This window comes from Aspergillus chevalieri, chromosome 5 (assembly GCF_016861735.1).
Source record: "Aspergillus chevalieri M1 DNA, chromosome 5, nearly complete sequence".
NCBI classification, from domain to species: Eukaryota; Fungi; Ascomycota; class Eurotiomycetes; order Eurotiales; family Aspergillaceae; genus Aspergillus; species Aspergillus chevalieri.
This window is the reverse complement of record NC_057366.1, coordinates 421,989-439,712: the sequence shown is the minus strand read 5'-3', so window position 1 is coordinate 439,712 and position 17,724 is coordinate 421,989. Positions and strand designations below refer to the sequence as shown.

The 17,724-nt window shown below is 49.2% G+C and overlaps 8 protein-coding genes across 8 annotated transcripts; 5 read left to right on the top strand and 3 right to left on the bottom strand.

Moving 5' to 3' along the window:
* Positions 1-20: 20 nt before the first annotated feature.
* CSE1 (putative chromosome segregation protein Cse1) lies at positions 21-3,169 on the top strand (the record flags this gene model as incomplete). The annotated part of the gene is made up of 6 exons (XM_043279843.1): positions 21-90; positions 141-451; positions 512-682; positions 733-2,441; positions 2,495-2,674; positions 2,725-3,169. 6 exons carry the CDS (start codon positions 21-23, stop codon positions 3,167-3,169), a joined length of 2,886 nt encoding a protein of 961 aa, XP_043137482.1.
* A 185-nt stretch (positions 3,170-3,354) lies between these two features.
* ACHE_50157S (peptide chain release factor family protein) lies at positions 3,355-3,990 on the bottom strand (the record flags this gene model as incomplete). Its single annotated transcript, XM_043279842.1, has 2 exons — positions 3,355-3,678; positions 3,760-3,990. 2 exons carry the CDS (start codon positions 3,988-3,990, stop codon positions 3,355-3,357), a joined length of 555 nt encoding a protein of 184 aa, XP_043137481.1.
* An 853-nt stretch (positions 3,991-4,843) lies between these two features.
* Positions 4,844-5,268, top strand: ACHE_50156A (serine palmitoyltransferase small subunit family protein; the record flags this gene model as incomplete). Its single annotated transcript, XM_043279840.1, has 2 exons — positions 4,844-4,964; positions 5,024-5,268. 2 exons carry the CDS (start codon positions 4,844-4,846, stop codon positions 5,266-5,268), a joined length of 366 nt encoding a protein of 121 aa, XP_043137480.1.
* Positions 5,269-5,880: 612 nt separating this feature from the next.
* ACHE_50155S (uncharacterized protein) lies at positions 5,881-6,257 on the bottom strand (the record flags this gene model as incomplete). The annotated part of the gene is made up of 2 exons (XM_043279839.1): positions 5,881-6,114; positions 6,207-6,257. The coding sequence occupies 2 exons, from the start codon at positions 6,255-6,257 to the stop codon at positions 5,881-5,883; spliced, it is 285 nt and encodes a 94-aa protein (XP_043137479.1).
* Positions 6,258-6,754: 497 nt separating this feature from the next.
* On the top strand, positions 6,755-7,667 carry ACHE_50154A (dodecenoyl-CoA isomerase; the record flags this gene model as incomplete). Its single annotated transcript, XM_043279838.1, has 2 exons — positions 6,755-6,939; positions 7,031-7,667. The coding sequence occupies 2 exons, from the start codon at positions 6,755-6,757 to the stop codon at positions 7,665-7,667; spliced, it is 822 nt and encodes a 273-aa protein (XP_043137478.1).
* A 167-nt stretch (positions 7,668-7,834) lies between these two features.
* cdc123 (cell proliferation protein CDC123) lies at positions 7,835-9,147 on the bottom strand (the record flags this gene model as incomplete). The annotated part of the gene is made up of 2 exons (XM_043279837.1): positions 7,835-8,969; positions 9,020-9,147. 2 exons carry the CDS (start codon positions 9,145-9,147, stop codon positions 7,835-7,837), a joined length of 1,263 nt encoding a protein of 420 aa, XP_043137477.1.
* Positions 9,148-9,424: 277 nt separating this feature from the next.
* On the top strand, positions 9,425-11,907 carry ACHE_50152A (uncharacterized protein; the record flags this gene model as incomplete). The annotated part of the gene is made up of 3 exons (XM_043279836.1): positions 9,425-9,564; positions 9,625-9,794; positions 9,845-11,907. The coding sequence occupies 3 exons, from the start codon at positions 9,425-9,427 to the stop codon at positions 11,905-11,907; spliced, it is 2,373 nt and encodes a 790-aa protein (XP_043137476.1).
* Positions 11,908-15,161: 3,254 nt separating this feature from the next.
* Positions 15,162-16,531, top strand: ACHE_50151A (CCDC90 family protein; the record flags this gene model as incomplete). Its single annotated transcript, XM_043279835.1, has 2 exons — positions 15,162-16,302; positions 16,356-16,531. 2 exons carry the CDS (start codon positions 15,162-15,164, stop codon positions 16,529-16,531), a joined length of 1,317 nt encoding a protein of 438 aa, XP_043137475.1.
* Positions 16,532-17,724: the final 1,193 nt, after the last annotated feature.

Genomic DNA, 17,724 nt, shown 5'->3' with positions numbered 1-17,724 from the left:
TACGATCTATACCTTGAACAATGGCGGACGGTCTCGGGGCTGTTGCCCAGCTTTTGGAGGCAAGCTTGGATCCCAGGCAAAACAAGCAAGGTGGGTATAATATGCGTATCATCTTGAAGATTCTGTCTAACTGGTTTCAGCCGAACTTGCTCTTCGTCAGGAAGAGAAGAAACCCGGCTTCTCGTTGTCGCTCCTTCACATCACCGCTTCCGCTTCCTATCCCTACAACACCCGCCTTGCTAGCGCCCTATGCTTCAAGAACTTCATTAAGCGAAACTGGACGGATGAAGATGGAAACTACAAGCTTCAGCTGGACGAGGTCACTACTATCAAGCAGGAACTGATCAGTTTGATGGTTTCTGTCCCTGCTGGTATTCAGACCCAGTTGGGAGAGGCCGTCAGTGTGATTGCCGACAGTGATTTCTGGGAGAGATGGGACAACCTGGTGGATGTAAGTCGTTGCACTCAAGGAGATGTGTTGGACAATCGTTGACGGCTTATTTTTTTGCAGGACCTTGTTTCCAGACTTCAGCCGGGTAACCCTTCCACCAACATTGGTGTGCTCCAGGTTGCGCACTCGATTTTCAAGAGATGGAGGCCTCTTTTCCAGTCGAACGAGCTGTACACTGAAATTAACCATGTCCTTGAACGATTTGGGACTCCGTTTCTCTCTCTTTTCGAGGTATTTTTCCTGGTTTGGCTTACGGAGCGTTTTGTGCTAACAGAATCTAGGGCCTGGATGCTTATTTAGAGGAAAACAAATCCAATAAAGAGAACTTGGCCCAAGGGTTCACGCAATTTAACTTGATGATTAAGTTGCTGTACGATTTGTCCTGCCACGACCTTCCTCCGATGTTCGAAGAAAATATTTCAGGGATAGCTTCTCTCCTACTCAAATACCTTACATATGACAACCAACTGCTTCATACCGACGATGACACAGAGGCGGGGCAATTGGAATTTGCCCGGGCTGGAATATTTGAGGCGTTGACCCTCTACGTGCAAAAGTATATGGATGTGTTCCAGGCTCAGGTCGGCCAGTTCGTCGGGAGCTCCTGGAGTTTCTTGACCACCATTGGCCAGGAGACCAAATACGATATCTTGGTCAGTAAGGCCCTGCAGTTCTTGACTTCAGTTGCAAGTATGCCGGAGCATGCAAGTGTTTTCCAAGAGGAGGGCACTCTCAGCCAGATTATCGAGAAGGTCATTCTTCCGAACGTCAGCCTGCGGGAATCGGATGAAGAACTCTTTGAAGACGAACCAATTGAATTCATTCGGAGAGATCTTGAAGGATCGGACAGCGAGACCAGACGGCGAGCTGCTACTGATTTCTTGAGACGGTTGGCTGAGAAGTTTGAGGAGTCGGTCACCAAGGTTGTTCTTCAGTACACCGAGCACTACCTGGCAGAATACACGAAGGATCCCTCGAATTGGAAGGCTAAGGATACCGCTACTTATCTCTATTCGGCCATTGCCGCCAAGGGCACTGCTACAGCCAGCCACGGTGTTACCGCCACTAACCCTCTCGTCAGCATCACCGACTTCTTCCAAAAGCATCTCGCTGTGGACCTTGTTTCTCAGGATGGAGCGCACCCAATTCTCAAGGTCGACGCCATCAAGTACCTCTACCTCTTCCGCAGTATCATCACGAAGGAGCAATGGCAAGAAGTGTTGCCTCTGCTGGTGAACCACCTTGCTTCGGAGAACTACGTGGTGTACACGTATGCGGCAATCGCAGTTGAACGGGCACTCTATCTTACGGATGCCCATGGCCAACCTATCATTGCGCCTGCCGGAATTACACCATTGGCCAAGGACCTCCTGGAGCACATCTTCCAGCTGATCCAGAAAGACCCTGCTCCTCAAAAGGTGCAGGAGAACGAATTCTTGATGAAATGTGTCATGAGAGTTCTCATCGTCATCAGAGACGGCGTTGTTTCGTTCACCGACAACATCCTTCAGCACCTGATCAACATCACCCAGATAATCTCCTCCAACCCCAGCAACCCGAGATTCTACTACTTCCACTTCGAAGCGATGGGTGCTTTCATTCGATTTGCCGCCCCTGCCAACCCCGACAAGCTGGAGCAATCTCTTTACACACCATTTGCAGCAGTCCTCCAGGGCGACGTGCAAGAATTTATGCCGTACATTTTCCAGCTCTTCGCAGCTCTCCTTGAAGCCAACCCTTCTGCGACACTGCCAAGCTACTACCAGAACTTGATTGCTCCTATTCTCATGCCTGTCATGTGGGAATCTAAAGGAAACATCCCTGCGCTCGTCCGGTTATTGTCTTCCATTATTCCCCGCGGCTCGCAGTACATCCTGGAGAACAACCAGATTATGCCTATTCTCGGCATTTTCCAGAAGCTGCTCTCGACCAAGGCCAATGAAAGCCATGGCTTCGACCTTTTGGAGAGTGTCGTTGCATCCTTCCCTCCGTAAGTATCTGCTTTTGCAACCAAAGGATATAGCCGGCTAATATCTTGTCTAGGACTGCGTTGGAGGCGTACTTTGTCTCTATCATGCAGATCATCCTCACCCGGCTCCAGAGCTCGAAGACAGAAAACCTAACTCTCCGCTTTGTCCGCTTCTACCACTTCATCTCCGCCCATGACAACAAGGGCTACAGCGCCGACTTCTTCATCCAGGCCACAGAGAACGTGCAAGCAAAGTGAGTTGACTCTGCGCTGTTGTTATGGAAGACTGCTAACAAGTTCATAGCCTGTTCAAGTCCATTTACCTGAGCATCATCCTCCCCGAAACCCAGAAGCTTGCTCGCCCATTAGATCGCAAGACGGCCGTAATCTCGCTCGCTAAGACCCTGGCCAACTCGGAAGCATTCGCGAACAAGTACCAGAAAGGTTGGGGTTTCACATGTGAGGCGCTGCTCAAACTCTTGGAGCTGCCACCTCTTCCGGTCAGCAAGGACGATATCATCGCCGAACACGACGTCGAAGACATGGCATTTGGAGTTGGATTCACAGCACTGAACACCGTGCGTGCCCAGCCCAAGGACCCCTGGCCCGAGACCGGTGCCGATCTCAAGGCGTGGGTTGGCCGGTACCTGAAGGAGGCCGATAAGATGCACGGCGGCCGAGTTTCCGCATTCGCGCAGGAGCGCCTCGGGGATGAGGCCAAGGCTGTGCTGGGAAGCTACATTGCATAGACGCGTCGCGGAGGTAAATGATTAGAGGGTTGGTTTAGAGAGGGCGAGAAAGTCGTCTGTGTCACGATTTATTGCATGTGTTTCATGAAGTCATTATATTTGAATAATTGAATTCTATAGAGCGTTGGTTCGTATACTGTACAAATCCTGGTGCTGACCAGCAGCAACTTGTATTTCCACTTTGATCACCGGCCTTGTGTCTCTGGTGGTGGTTGGTCTCCCGATGGCGAAACAGAATCATGCTCCTCACCCTCATCGCTCTCGACCTCCTTGTCCTCTAGCTCACGATACTTCCTCCGCGTCTTCTTCAATTTACTGGCCTTTTTCTTCTTGGCCCGCTCCGCCTTGATGGCAGTCCGACTCTGGTCCCCTTTTTCCAATTCCTCAACGCGATCCGCAAGCAATTGCCTTGCAATTTTCTCATTCTGAGACCGCGAGCGGGTCGCTTGCGACTTGACGACAATACCAGTGGGTTTGTGGATTATCTGCACGGCGGAATTGGTTTTGTTCTGTGTGTGTAGTAGTAGTACCGTGGTTAGCCAATTACCCGATGCCATTTGTTAAAAGCGGGAAGGGTTAAAAAAAATTACAATTTTTTGCCCCCCAGGGCCTGTGCCCTTGAGATAGGAAATGGTCAGATCGGCATCGCTGATTTTAAGACGCGGAGGGAGCGGTTTATCGTGTGCCGGTGCGGAGAGGGAAAAGAGCCGGTGGTGGTTGTATACAGGCCATCTTTGGCATTGGCATTGAGGTAATCGTGTCAGAACCCGTACTGTGCGAAAGGGTCCATTATGAAATAAACCGCGAAGCATGGCTTTCATCGATCGGACCAATATCTTCTATACATCATCGTAAGATGAGATGGAGGTTTCCGTGGCAGGCGGTCAAATAGGAACCGGCAGAAACGCAATCAGGGTCTTGGCTTGGTTGGGGCTATGTTTAATGCGGGTGAGAGAAAGGAGTGGGTTCAATAGTGAAGACTCTAGGATTCTCTAGCATCCTCTAAAAGAATTGAGAACAGTACTAAGTAAGCTTCGATAATACAGGGGTTTATAGTAGCTTGTTGGGCAATAGTAGTCTATTCTTTCGGATACATGCTCTAGATAAAGTCTGGTCAGATCTTGACAGCCCCATCTCCTATTGTTCCTCTGACACGGTCGATCAAACGGACGCTGTCTGAGCGTTTCTCCTTTAAAATAAATCAGAATAGAATAGGATAGAATAATTTTATCTCTCCTTTTCCTAGTCCCGCGTCGTCAGCCAGCCGATCCGTGGCGGGCCACTCTCCACCACCGAACCATGAGTGTCTCTGTCTGATTGTCTGAAACTCCCCGTGTCCTCAGGGTCTTTTCCTTTTCATTTACAGAGAGTGCCTTATATTCGTATTCGTTTTGCACTGCTTCGGATTTTCGTGCGACATTCGCCTTTGTATCTGACTCCCCGTCGGAACTTCTCTATCGCGGCTTCTTCCCTTTTTCGTCAGCTTGACCGCAACAGAACTGAAAAAGATAAAGCAAGCCCCTCCGGTCAACTGCATCGTTCCTATCGATTACTTGCATAGTATAACTGTGTCGCTCGTTTGATTCTTTCTTTGCTCGCTCGCTTCACTTCGCATCGATATCGATTCCTTTCCCGCAGACTCAAGAACCAGCCTGAGGCTGGATTCAATTCATCATGCTCGATTTCTTCCTCTGGATCGCAATTGCGCTGGTTCGATGGATTCGCTTGAAGCACTATCAATACGAAGTCACCTTTGCCGTATACATGCTCACGCCCACGGAGAAGTTCATTTTCAGTTCGCCTCCTTTATCTCCCCGTTCAAAAGGAACTCGCTAACACCATTGCGTGCTGCAGACTCCATTATCCTAACCACCGTCACCATGATCGTCACCGGCGCCTACATCTACCTTCCCAATCATATCAGAACTGTCTACGCTCACATGTACTACTACTGGGTTGGCGACCGTTCACTGCTGTCGAGTAGTTTCCCCTCGATAACATCGGTTTTCGGGGAGACGGCGACGCAAAAGTTGGAGGTTATGTATGAGACGGCGAAGAATACGGCTACGACGACGACGGAGTCGATTGCTGAGCTTTGATATCTTCCTCCTTTTCGCTTTTTCTCTGGCTGTTTGGTGTTTTCGACGAGTGATGGATTGAACTTGAAACTCCGATTGTGCATCGCATCGCATCGCTTGGCGCGGTTGGCTGGCTGGCATTCAGAAAAAAAGAAGTACCATCATTGTTCTATTCACGGCGTCTTTCGTTGAGCGGTTTTCGTTTCGTTTTTTGTATGAGAGCAGGTCCGGCGCTCCTGGGTGTTTCAGTGTTTATTACTATTTGCATTTTTACTTGGGCTTGAGGGCATTGTTACTTCATTACTGTGGATTGTTGACTATGGCTATTTTTATACATTGATAGAATACTCTTAATGGCGATGATTGCATATTGATATCTGCACTTTGGTGTTTAGTGGATGATCCGGTGTATTCCGTATTCAATGAGGATATCTCGGTTCTTTTCCGTAAGTAGTACAACCCTCCCATGAAACAAAACTCCCAACGCCAGAGCGGTGTTATACAAGGGGCATATCACACAATGTACCGGTAGTACTGGTACTCAACTCAATGCACCCATTCCCATCGCCAGAAATGACCCTGTATATCAACCCACCCTCATATATACAACCCCGACCAAACCCCCGTCCATGATCATGCTGACCCCTCCTCCCCACTCTCCTGCGCAGCACGTTGCACCCTCCTCTCCCTCCGAATCGCATCCAGCGCCCTCATCCGCGCAAGCTCTTTATCAATCTCCTCCTTCTCCAGCGGGATCTTGTGCGATTGTTCGGCGGACGGCCAGAAGCCCGAGACGTTGAAACGGTCGTCCAGGTTCGTGCCGAAGTAGTACATCCAGCCAATGGGGAAGAGGATATACATTCCGAACTACACCGGAGGCCGCAGGCCGGAGGTTAGTTCGGTGGTCTATGGGGTGGAGAACTTGGGTGATGGATTTGGAGCAATGGGGGAGAAGGTACCTTGAAGACTTCGAGGTTTCCGCCTTGCAATTTTCGGAGGATGGCGGACATTTTGGTTTGTGGTGAGTGTGTCTGGTTTGAGGTGAGGGTTCGATCTTTTCGCGGAGGTGCTGGATACGGCGCTTTCACGTCCTCTTATTTCCCTTCACCCTCTTTTTATTTCTCGATCCTCAGATGAATGTCTGCTAACAATTGTTCACAGACAATGATATCAGTATCAGCCAAATAACCAAAATCCCGAGCAAACGAGCAAATCCCGCCCAATGCGCAACCCTCGATCAATTATCGTAAGATCGGCGGTCCTCTGCAAACCATGCAAACACACCACGTGCAGTCACCTGACTTGCAAGAAAAGTCAGGTGACTTGTACCGATGGGCCGAGGCTTATCGGCTCCCCGCGAATTGGAGCTCGGTACGGAGAAGGAGTTGGGGATGGTTATCTAGTTGAGTCGCTGGTCGATTCGCATGCATTCATTCATCTTCATACTTGAACCCGACTACACTGTCGAATACCTCGATTGAAACAATTGGAATACACAGAACTGAAAATGGTTGACCCGATTACCGTAACCTACCGCGAGCGCATCGCTGTGATTACGCTGAATCGGCCTGAGAAATTGAATGCTCTCGATCAGGATCTGTACTACCAACTCGGCGAACGTCTGCGCGAGATCGAGAAGAGAGATGATATCTCCATCACCGTGCTCACAGGCACAGGGCGGTTTTTCTCTGCGTATGCCCTACCCCCTACCATTACAGACATAGCCGACGGCGTTATACGCTAGCACACTGGATATCGAAGTATAGCTAATAGACTCGAACAGCGGCGCAGACGTAACAGCCTCCCGCCCCTCCGGTGCCCTCTCCTCCTCCGCCCGCCGCGACATCCTCCGCAGCTTCGTCGCCAACAACGTCGACGTCACCCGCGCCTTCTACTCGCACCCCAAGATCCTCGTCGTCGCGCTTAACGGCCCCGTCGTCGGGCTTTCCGCGGCCCTTGTCGCCTTTGCAGATTTCATCTATGCGACTCCGCATACATTCCTGCTTACCCCGTTCTCCTCGCTCGGCCTCGTCGCCGAGGGCGGCGCAAGCCGCGCCTTCGTCGAACGAATGGGCATCTCCAAAGCAAATGAAGCTCTCATAATGAGCAAGCGGATAACATGTCCCGAGCTCGAGAGCACGGGGTTCGTTAACAAAGTTATTCCCGCGCCATCCGGGGAGCAGACCGATTCTCAGGGGTTTTTGGGTAAAGTGCTGGAAGAGGTAGAAGAGCGGTTGGGGAGTCATTTGAACCAGAGCAGTTTGTTGAAGATTAAGGAGTTGATTCGGCGGCCGGAACGGGAGGTGCTGGAGAGGCAGAATGGGATTGAGGCGTTTATGGGGTTAGAGAGGTTTTTGAGTGGGGTGCCGCAGGAGGAGTTTCGGCGGTTGGCTAGTGGGGAGAAAAAGCATAAGCTGTAGCTTACGTTGGGTAAGGGGTATATAGGATTGAGGTACGGAGTATATAATTTTCATTTGGAGATATCATCAAATCAGTGACCCTTTTATCCAAATAAGCAACGTCGCTCCCAACGCCCGAACCCAACCCTAACCGTATATAACTAGCAACATAAGCAAAATCAAGATCGTCAATCATCACTATCCGCCGCCTGATCCTCCTCAATCTGCTTCGCCAGAATATCCTGCCACTTCCCCAGGAACTCGCTCATCCCACCAGGCCCAGCAAGCGACGCATCAACGACTTCCTTGGGCATTTTATGTGCCGAGTACTGCGGTGTCGTGAAAGCGTATGCCTCTGGATCGTCGCGTTTGATCAAACGGAACTCTGGGAGGAATGGCGCGTCGTCGTCTTCGTTTGCGGGGTCTTCTTCCTCGTCGGACTCGGACTCGGATTCGGCGATTTCACCATTTGGCCCGAAGTCCTGGATGGTGGGATTCCCATTTTCGTTCAAGGAGAGACGGACAAATCCTCCCTCCGGGAAGTCCTCTTCCTCCTGCACATTCACCGGGTCCTTCATCTGCAGAATCTCCAACCAACTGAACAACAACGGATCCGTCCGCTCAGCCCACGGGTTGATGTCTATAAGCCAGACCCGCTGATGCGGCGCAGGAAGATAGACATCAAACGCAAAGTTCGGATCCGGAAATGTATCCTTCAACTTCTCATCGAAGAACGCCTGAATCCGCGAGCGAAGGGCATCGCGCATCGGGAAGAGGAAGTCGTAGTGGTTTTGGTCGCGCTGGCACATACACAGTAGGACACGGTTTCGCACAAAACACCGGAATTCGAGAGAAGGGTTGAAGTTGGCGTATTTTCGGAGAACAAGGTGATAGGAGATTTCGGGCTCTGTCGCGGGACCGGTGTCGGTATCAGGAACGCAGTCGTCAAAGGGGTGTTCGAGGTCGTGTGTGACGAAGTCGCTGCTCTTTAGAAGCAGGTAGACGTCGTTTGCACTGCAACATTGTAGGTCGTTTGTTGCCGCTATCCAGGTTGCGTCTTTGGGTGCGCTCCAGTTCAGCTTTGGTGTCACGTTGCCTCCGAATTCTGCGACTGTGTTCTTTACTTGGGTGTGCAGGTCTTTCCATTCCGTCGACGGGTCTGGGGCTTCTTCAGTTTCGTCGTCGGAGAAGGTATCATCATCGTCGTCCTCGTCGACCGGAGGTTTGTCTTCTGGTGGGAGGACGATGCTGTCACCGCGAAGGTAGGTGATGAAGGGTGTTGGTGCGGGGAGAATGCGGGACTTGGGTGCGAGGGTGCGGTACCTGCGCATCTTGTTAGAGGAATATAGAAGAGAGAAGACTAGAGGACTCACTTTGGGTACCAGGAATGATATGAGCAGTTCAAGATGTGAGAGTATGTGACCGGAGGGAAAGGTAGTCTGTCCAGCTGCTCCGTAGAGGATGCAGCTGGAGGTTGCGTCTCAGATTCCATGTGTGGCATGCCGGTATATTTTGATTACTGTGAGAGATTTGAAGAGAATTGAAGCTCCAGAGAAACAATGCTTCTGCTTTAAATACGCCGAGGAGTCATACAATGAATCACCGGAGGCAGAAAAAATAGTTATAGGCGGGGAATGGGTAATGCCCTAATCGGGAATAGCGTACCGCTGTGGAACAATGCCATTTGCTGCCTCAGGCACCATTGATCTTCAACCTCTCTCCAATCTGATTGCTGGCCTCTTCACCGGCTATCTTGAGCCTACCACAGTATCACCACCATGGCGTCTGGTCCGGATCCCCAGAGCTTAAAATCATGGGAGGACGCATTCCAGTACCCAATCCCCACCGTGCGTCGTGTGGAGCAGGAGCTCCGGCGCGACATTGCAAGCAATAAGGAGAAGCTCCGCGCTCTAGTTGGGTAAATCGGGAGCTATTGAATGCCATTCAGTGACCCATGCTAATGCGCGATTGTGTCTAGGACGAGATATCGAGAGCTTGTCGGGACTGCGGAGACCATTGTTTCGATGAACCGGGAGATTCAAGACGTGGATTCGAACCTCGCCGATATTGGACAGCGATGCAACCCGAGACTGGTAGAGAAGAAGACTGCGCATCTGGGGCAGATTAAGAGCGATGTGCTGGATAAAGGTATGCTCGTTATAGTCTGAGATGTCGGTTCGTGAGGCTGATCGAGACAGATGCGGACAAACGCGCAGTCGGGGCGCAGCTCTCACTACTTCACCGCTGTGCTGCTACGATTTCGAGGCTTCTACGGAGACGCGCTTCGCCGTTGCTAATCGCAAAGCTCTTTGTGATCTCCCGGCTACTGCACAAAACGTTGTCGCAGGGAAAGTCGGTCCCGCCGTTCCTGGAGACTCTGCGCGGCCAATTGGCTTCCCTTCGACAGACCCTTCTGAAACGGATCCGGAAATGCCTTGGTTCTGCGAACTCGACAGCAGACGATACTATTGAAGCTCTGGCTGCATATTGCCTGACCACTAGCTCTTCATCGGATGATGCAATTCGCCATTTCCGGGATGTTCGTCTAGGTGTTATTGACAGCCAACTTGCTCTCACGGACTTTTCTGGCGAGAACGTGCTCAAGGCTTTTCTGCTGTACATTCGGACCCTGCAGACGTCCAAGATCCTTTTGTCCCGCCGTCTGTCTGACGTCCTTGGTAAATTGAAAGCACGGCCCATCCTGACCGATCCCGAAGTCCGCAACCTGGATGATCTCGGCATTGATATTTTGGGCCGATGGGCTGCTCCGGAAGTCACGAATTTCACGCCGTGGATTAAGCTGAGCGAGCTCAGCAAGTCGGACTCAGAGAGAGTCATCAAACAATGGTCTAGCCAAGCTTTCGAAGCTCTTGTCAAAGGCTGCCACAGTACCCTAGGAAAGTGGAACGATTTCCCTGACCTTCTCGCACTGCGGAAGAAAACTCTGGATATATGGCTCAGTTCACGGAGCTCTACATCAACCCATTCGTCACTGGGTGTGCTTGAAGGCATTAGGACGACATTTAATGAGCAGCTCACGCGAATCCTGTCGAACCAAGCCAAGAAACTCGATCAATTTGGACAGAATATCTCATTTACCATATCATACTGGGAAAGCAAGGAGCATACAGAGGCTCAATCATTGTGGGACCACAACATCATCTCTCTCGATTACTCAAATGGAGCAACCGCATTCAAGCAAACAGTCATGGACAAGCTCCTAGGCCGTGACGAAGATATCTCCGCCGCGCTGAAGATATACCAGAATTGGCGTTCTACAATTGACTCATCCAAACAATCCATCCACGACCTCAGACGAACAAAGTGGAGTGATATTTTAGATGAAGGCGAAGACGAAGACCCTGATGTCGACATCACCGCCATGCTAAACGACGATGACCCGCGACTCCTCCGAGATGAATTCCAGTCGGCAGTCCGCCAATCATTAACCACCCTCCAAGATTCCTTCAGCGATACCTTTTGCGCCTTCGGCCAATCAAACCGAAACCTCAAAACTGCATATCTCCTCCGCCTCGTACGACTTGTCCGCAGGGATCTTCCTACAGACTTCGTCGCAACCGAGTTCTCGTTCTCCAGCTCCATCGTCCCGAAGTTACAAGAAATGCTTGCCACGGAAATCATTGCCCTTACTACTCCGTTGCGTTTACCGGATCCCCACAAGAGACTACCGGGTCGATCTCTGTGGGAAGGAGATCCGGAATTGCCCCTTCAGCCATCGCCTTATACATTCAAATTCCTGAGGAGACTGATGGAGTCTATGAATCAGTGCGGGCAGGACCTGTGGGATCTTTCTACGGTGCAGGTTCTGAAGCAGACGTTGCAGAGGGAGTTGTCGAACTTTGTTGTGACAGCTTTTGAGAACTTAGAATCGCCTGCCCCTGAAAAGGACACACCCAAACCCGAATCCGAATCCGAGACCGGACAGGAAGACGAATCCCGACCAACTGAAAACGGCACCGAAGAACAGCGTCAACCTGAGCCCGAAACCACCAGCACTACTTCCAAGGAACATATCCGCGACTGCAAGGTCCAAATCTTCTACGACACCATCTATCTCAAAGGCAGCCTAGCCACCAAAGACCTCGAGCAAAGCCAGTGCCAGCTAGCTGACGCTGTTGAGAAGCTCCGTGCTAGTCTTGATTCGGAGGAACGGGTTGCTAAGAATATTGAGAAAGCGGCGGGTGAGTACTGGAAACGAACGAAGTTGTTGTTCGGGTTGTTTGCTGTTGGGTCAGAGTAACCTCTACCGCATCTCACATGAATGCGCTCTGTACCAGCTTGTATATATTAAGTTCATAGTGTGGTATTTAAGAACATTCAAACACAATCGATCGTATGATAACAAGGAACGGTATAAAACAGACCTTCTTGAACCCAACAATACTTCTAAAGGTTCCAATTCATCTTAACTCAGAAAGTCATCCAAAGCCATCCGGGACAAATTCTAAACTAGCTAATCCACAATCCAATGAAAAAAACCTGTCCATTGGTTAGCAACTAGCCCTTCTAACACCAAAAGAAGAGAACAGACGGTATGCCGCTGAGAATAAAATTGATTCTTCACTCCCTTGAGCCAAAAGATGAAGACAGCGATAGCTGCTTCCAAGGTCGCTCCCACTGAGAAAGTCGTAAACAAGGACATCATCAAACTCCATACCTTTACCCTCCAAAATGGTGAGAAGAAGCGCAATTTCGCCAAATCTACATACATCATAGATCGTGCTCTATTTGCCAAGCTGCTGCTTACTTGAAAAAAATACTCTATACCAACCACCGCTCCGTACTTTGACAACTGAGACGTGGACTAGGCTACGAATTCATTCGATTTATTAGCTATTGCAATTGACGGGATGCGTAGATACATAGCCCTGCAACGCCGCGTGTAGCCATCGAAGGCAAAGACAGCAACCAAGAGAACCGTCAAAGCTCTTGCCAGCATGTGTCGAATACCTTCTTCGGTACAAGGCGCGCAAACCTCGATGGATCTTTGGATCGCGAACAGTTCATTGACGAGGAATGCGGTGACGGACGAAACAAACAAGAGCAGGAGAAATAGGCGTTCCATTGTGGCGGTCTGAGAGTTAGGATGATATCAAAAAGCTTGATAATACCAGTTCAACAGCTGAACAAAGAGGATGGTAAGTCAATGATATGGAGATATGAAAGAGCTATATGGAGAACTGAGTGATCCGATAGGCAGCCCTATTTTTCCCAATTAGGAATAATGCGGATTGACCAGTCATACCTCCATCCAAATCAACAATCACCACGATATTTGACTCCTCTAGTTCCTCTAATCTTGAAAGTAATGGGTGTCTTCGATCGCTACTTCCCTCTCAGTTTCGAGCAAGGCGAAAAGCCTGTCCAACTTCCCCCAGGCATCAATACAAACCGGGAGACCATCTTCAGAATCCTGCACGATCATGATATCCTGATGCATTTGTGGTCCCGTTTTCCGCCTACAATAAGTTATTCAAACTAAAACTGAATTTACCTTCTCATACAGAGACCCAGATCATCGCATACAGACAGTAACAGGTACATGAACCAGTACCGACTATGGTGTGTCTGTTCTAAAGGAGAGGCCGTCTGGGAAAAAATTTCCTGATACATTGGAAAGTGGCCAAGACAACAAACAGTCAAGGAAATGAGAATGGAGACCAGTCTACAACCCTTTCAGAGCACTATTTCTTGGAAGAAACAGTAACGGTCTGGGGTGGTCGAGCATTGTGTTGGTTATATCTACTTTCTGATACTTATGATCGTACTACGATAATTTTTTAAGCTTCTGGACCACAACTCCTACAACTAGCATAAGTGAGAGGATGTTCCAGTTGGCAGACAATGTGCGGGAGAATCTCAGCGTCGGTAAATCGGGAGAGGATCGATGCTTCTATATGCTGATTTTATGAGTCTCAACTGGTTTTATTGCTGTTAGGTAAACAAACCGGTCCAATTCTCAAGCGTCCAGATCGGGAAACTGGAGATGTTAGTTTCTAACTTAATTAAAGCATGTTCTCTATATTCCTAGCGCCCCGTAGACTCTGTAAGGTGTATTCCTCTCCATATGACCATCTCTCCCCTCTCTATACCCAGGCTAATTTGCCCCTCATTGTTCAATTATTATCTTCTCATGTCCATACAGTCACGTCATCAAGTCGCAACGACTTCAAGCCTTAGGCGCCACTAGAGGCACTAGGGTCAATAGACCTTTTCTCTTCTCAGACCAAGAATATGAATACACGTGCCAGTGACGTTCTAATCGCCTCTTCCCCCCACCATTGAACGGAAATGAAAACACATCCAGCTTCCTGCTGGTATTGACACGAACTGAGACATCATCCTCAACATTCTGCATAATCACCACCTCCTGGTACAGAATATATGGCCAAGATTCACAATAAAATTCATCGGCCCTGCACCAGATACAACGGTTTTTTCTCTTGAGAAACCCGCCACCATTGCTTACATTGAGAAAGCGACTTTCACGAGCTTTGACGACGGCGTTACCATTTTCGAGGAGCAAAGATCATCTGGTATCAGTTATCTGATACGCTGGACAGTGACATATACAACAACGTACAATCAACTGGATCAAGATAGAGGCTCCTGCGCAGCCGTGGCGAGGCCGGTGCATCCGGCAACAGCACTCGGGCACTATTCTTTGGAAGAAATTCGCACCGTCTCAGGTAATTGACTCCTGAATATTTCTTTCCAGATTCGATAACGGCGATAGTTATGATCGTAATACAGAACGGGTTTTGAGATTCCTGGCTCGGATTGCTGCTGGGGAAGTTTCGCTGAGTGATGTGAGGGAAGGGAAGAGAATGTCCGGTTGACTAGCAGCGAGCGACAATATTTCGATGCCACCAAGTTGAAAATGATTAATGTTACTAGTTATAGCACGAGGCTTATTCATACTTGGCTGAATTCAGTGCTCTGATGATGGCCAAAGTAGCTTGAGGTCGAGATAAGATTCGGAGCCGAATGAATGGACCATAGATGAGCTCATGGTCTTTACTTGAAAGAAGAGCATGTTTTTACTGTCTCTATTAGTTATCGTTTTGATCCTTAGTCCAAAGGGCTCCGTTTTGTATCCTTCTTCTTTTCAAACTATTGCAGTCAATTATGTGCCTACGTTTCTGAAGAACTCCGTTTTATATCCACCCCGAAGAAACGACGCCTTTCAAACGGAAAAAACCAATAGAATACAGTTCCACCCCTATCATGACACAGCGCAATATTACGCCAACCTTCCCTTTTCTCTCTCAAATAAAGATAGCAGTTGAGGTGCGATTAAACTGGTCTTAGTTTCCGCGGGGATCTTCACCGCTCACGTCACGTTTTCCACTTTCCGGTTGTACTTCCTTTGCCGCGGGAAATTCACGCCACTGTCAACTCTGCATCCAGCTGCAGCTTCAATTATTGCATGCTTTCTGTCTCTTAGTCTGTTGTTCTTCGTAATTCTTCATCTTCATTGCCAATCTTTCCATCATGGCTGCTCCAAGACTGCCCTTTCTCTATCCGAATTTGATGCGCGCAGTCCGTTCGTGCGAACCCACGACGTACCGCTCCATTCGAGGTCCGGTTCGCAGCAAGCGTGCTGCCTTCCACACCACCCGACGACATGAAGAAGAGGCATATCATCGACGATACGGACCGGCAGCCGAAGCGAATCTTCCACCATCCCTCCGGCCCAAGGACGAAGAAGAAGCTAGTAAACCTGCCCGAGACCCACCCGCGGAGAAGGAGAAGAGGGACAGCTCCAAGAGTCAGCAGAAGCAGACCATCGGTCAACTCGACCAATCACGGCAAGAAGAGTCCAAGAATAATGCATCTAATCAATTCTCGCCGGCTGAGAAGGAAGTGACTGTGGAGTCGAAAGAGAGTGAAGCACAAGCTGAGGAGGCGGAATCGCAAGATGAGGCCAGGATAAGCGCTGAAGAAGCCAATAATGCGTTTTCCTCGTCGGCTGAGCACCCGGAGGAGGAACAGAATGTCCATCGCCACATTCAGGATAACCCTCTGGACGGTGTCTTCCATATGCCGTCTCCTTCGACTTATCTCACGCCGACTCCATCGGGACCGTCCGGTGACAAACCGCCACACTTGTCTCCGGCCCCCTATGTCCACCACTTCGATACCTATTCGCTGGTCCGCGATCTCTCCAAAGGCGGTTATGGTGAGGAGAACGCCATAACGATAATGAAATCCGTCCGGCAAATTCTACAGAACAACATCAACCTCGCAAAGGATAGCTTAACATCTAAATCCGACGTCGAGAACGAAACGTATCTATTCAACGCTGCTTGCTCAGAACTGCAGTCGTCCCTTCAAACTGCCCGGAATTCGGAAGTGCAGAGGCAACGTGCTTCCCGGACGCAACTACAACATGAGATCGACATTCTTTCTCAAAGATTCAACCAGGAGCTTGCAGGACTGAAGGACGACATCAAGGGAATGTTCAACGACCACAAAATGACCTCGAGAGAACACCAGCGGAGTATCGATACGTCTGTCCAGGAGCTGAACTACAAAATCACAGTTTCGTTGAACAGTGATGGCAAGAGTGAAATTGAGGGTCTGCGGTGGATTCTGACCAGAAGAGCCGCTATGGCTGTCGCAACGAGTGCTAGTGAGTTACCCTCGTGTCCAAATCACGCAGAATCCAAATACTAATTATGATAGTCATGATCATCATTTTCCTCAAGTACTATTCCGTCCGCAAAGCCGGTACCGCTGAAAAGAAGAAAGAAGAGGCGGCAGTCAAAGATGTCAAGGAGACCCGGATCATTCAAGACACGCCTGAGGTTTTGCCGTCATCACTGGCACCAGGAGCCGACGTTGGCGAGTCTCTGGGTTAGATGCATTCTCGAAACCCCGGTCATATTGCCATGTGGCCTAAGATTCTTATTTTTACTTTCTCTCACTATACTGCATTTCCTTATATTCGTGCCTTTCGCTACGGCATTGATACTGTGCATTATCATAGATTTAACCTGTACAAAGTCACCATCAATACCCCCGAAAGTTCTACTGTTATCGTCATCATAAGCCGACCAATGTACTTTATTTGATATATCTGTTCACTGATCAGAGAATCACATCATTCTTGAGCAACGACATGTCCCTAAGCTGTCTGCCTAAATTTCATGCCTCAGCATACATTCATTTCTCGGGTCGTTTCGTAATACAGGAGAGGAAGATAGCTTTCATTTTGAGATTGGAATAATAATTACAAGCAGCGAAGCATCTACGAAAAGGTAGAAAAGCGACAATTGATAGCAGAGGTAGACGAAATATAACAGACTTGACCCGTGTCCTCCGTCATAAAATACAAAATTGCAACAGTGTTTGGGTACATGTACAGGATGTATTGGATCGATTCGATTCGACGATATCATGTCAAATCGAAGAGAACTCAGTAGTCTTTTTCAGGCCTGACCAGAAACCTGTTGCCGTGTATGAGATACTCTACAAAGTCAGAAATAACTCATCACGATGATCGACGAGGGAAGGAAGACTTACTTCAACATAGCAGACATCACTTCAAAACGGGGAAACACGGTGGTTCAACCCTCCAGGCCCAACCCTACCACCCAACCAGTCCTTTTGATCAGCCGGTCGGAAACGATGATTAGGAGTTCCAGAGCACCATGACCTACCTCCCACCAGGGGCCAGGTTGCTGTTGCTGCCTGAGTTATCGAGCTGGATATATAGCGGGGTATATCTATGGTTCTATGTTTCCGGAGCTCTTTCCCTGCCACTCCCCATGCGTTGGTATAAAGGAAACGACAAGGATACGGTAGGAATATAGTAAATAAATGGTGTAGCTTAGGGCAGATGAACGCGAACAGAGTTGGAAGGATGGAAGAGGAGAGAGCGAGCGGCGTATATATGGCGAGTCTGGAGCAGAAGCCAGTATAGGCAACCATGGGCGAACGCAGAAGTAGAACTAAGCCAATAAGGCATGAATCGATGATGAGGACCATCGACTAAGTATTATACAGAATATATTTAGGGAATTACCATAACTGGAAACAATATAAACTGGAA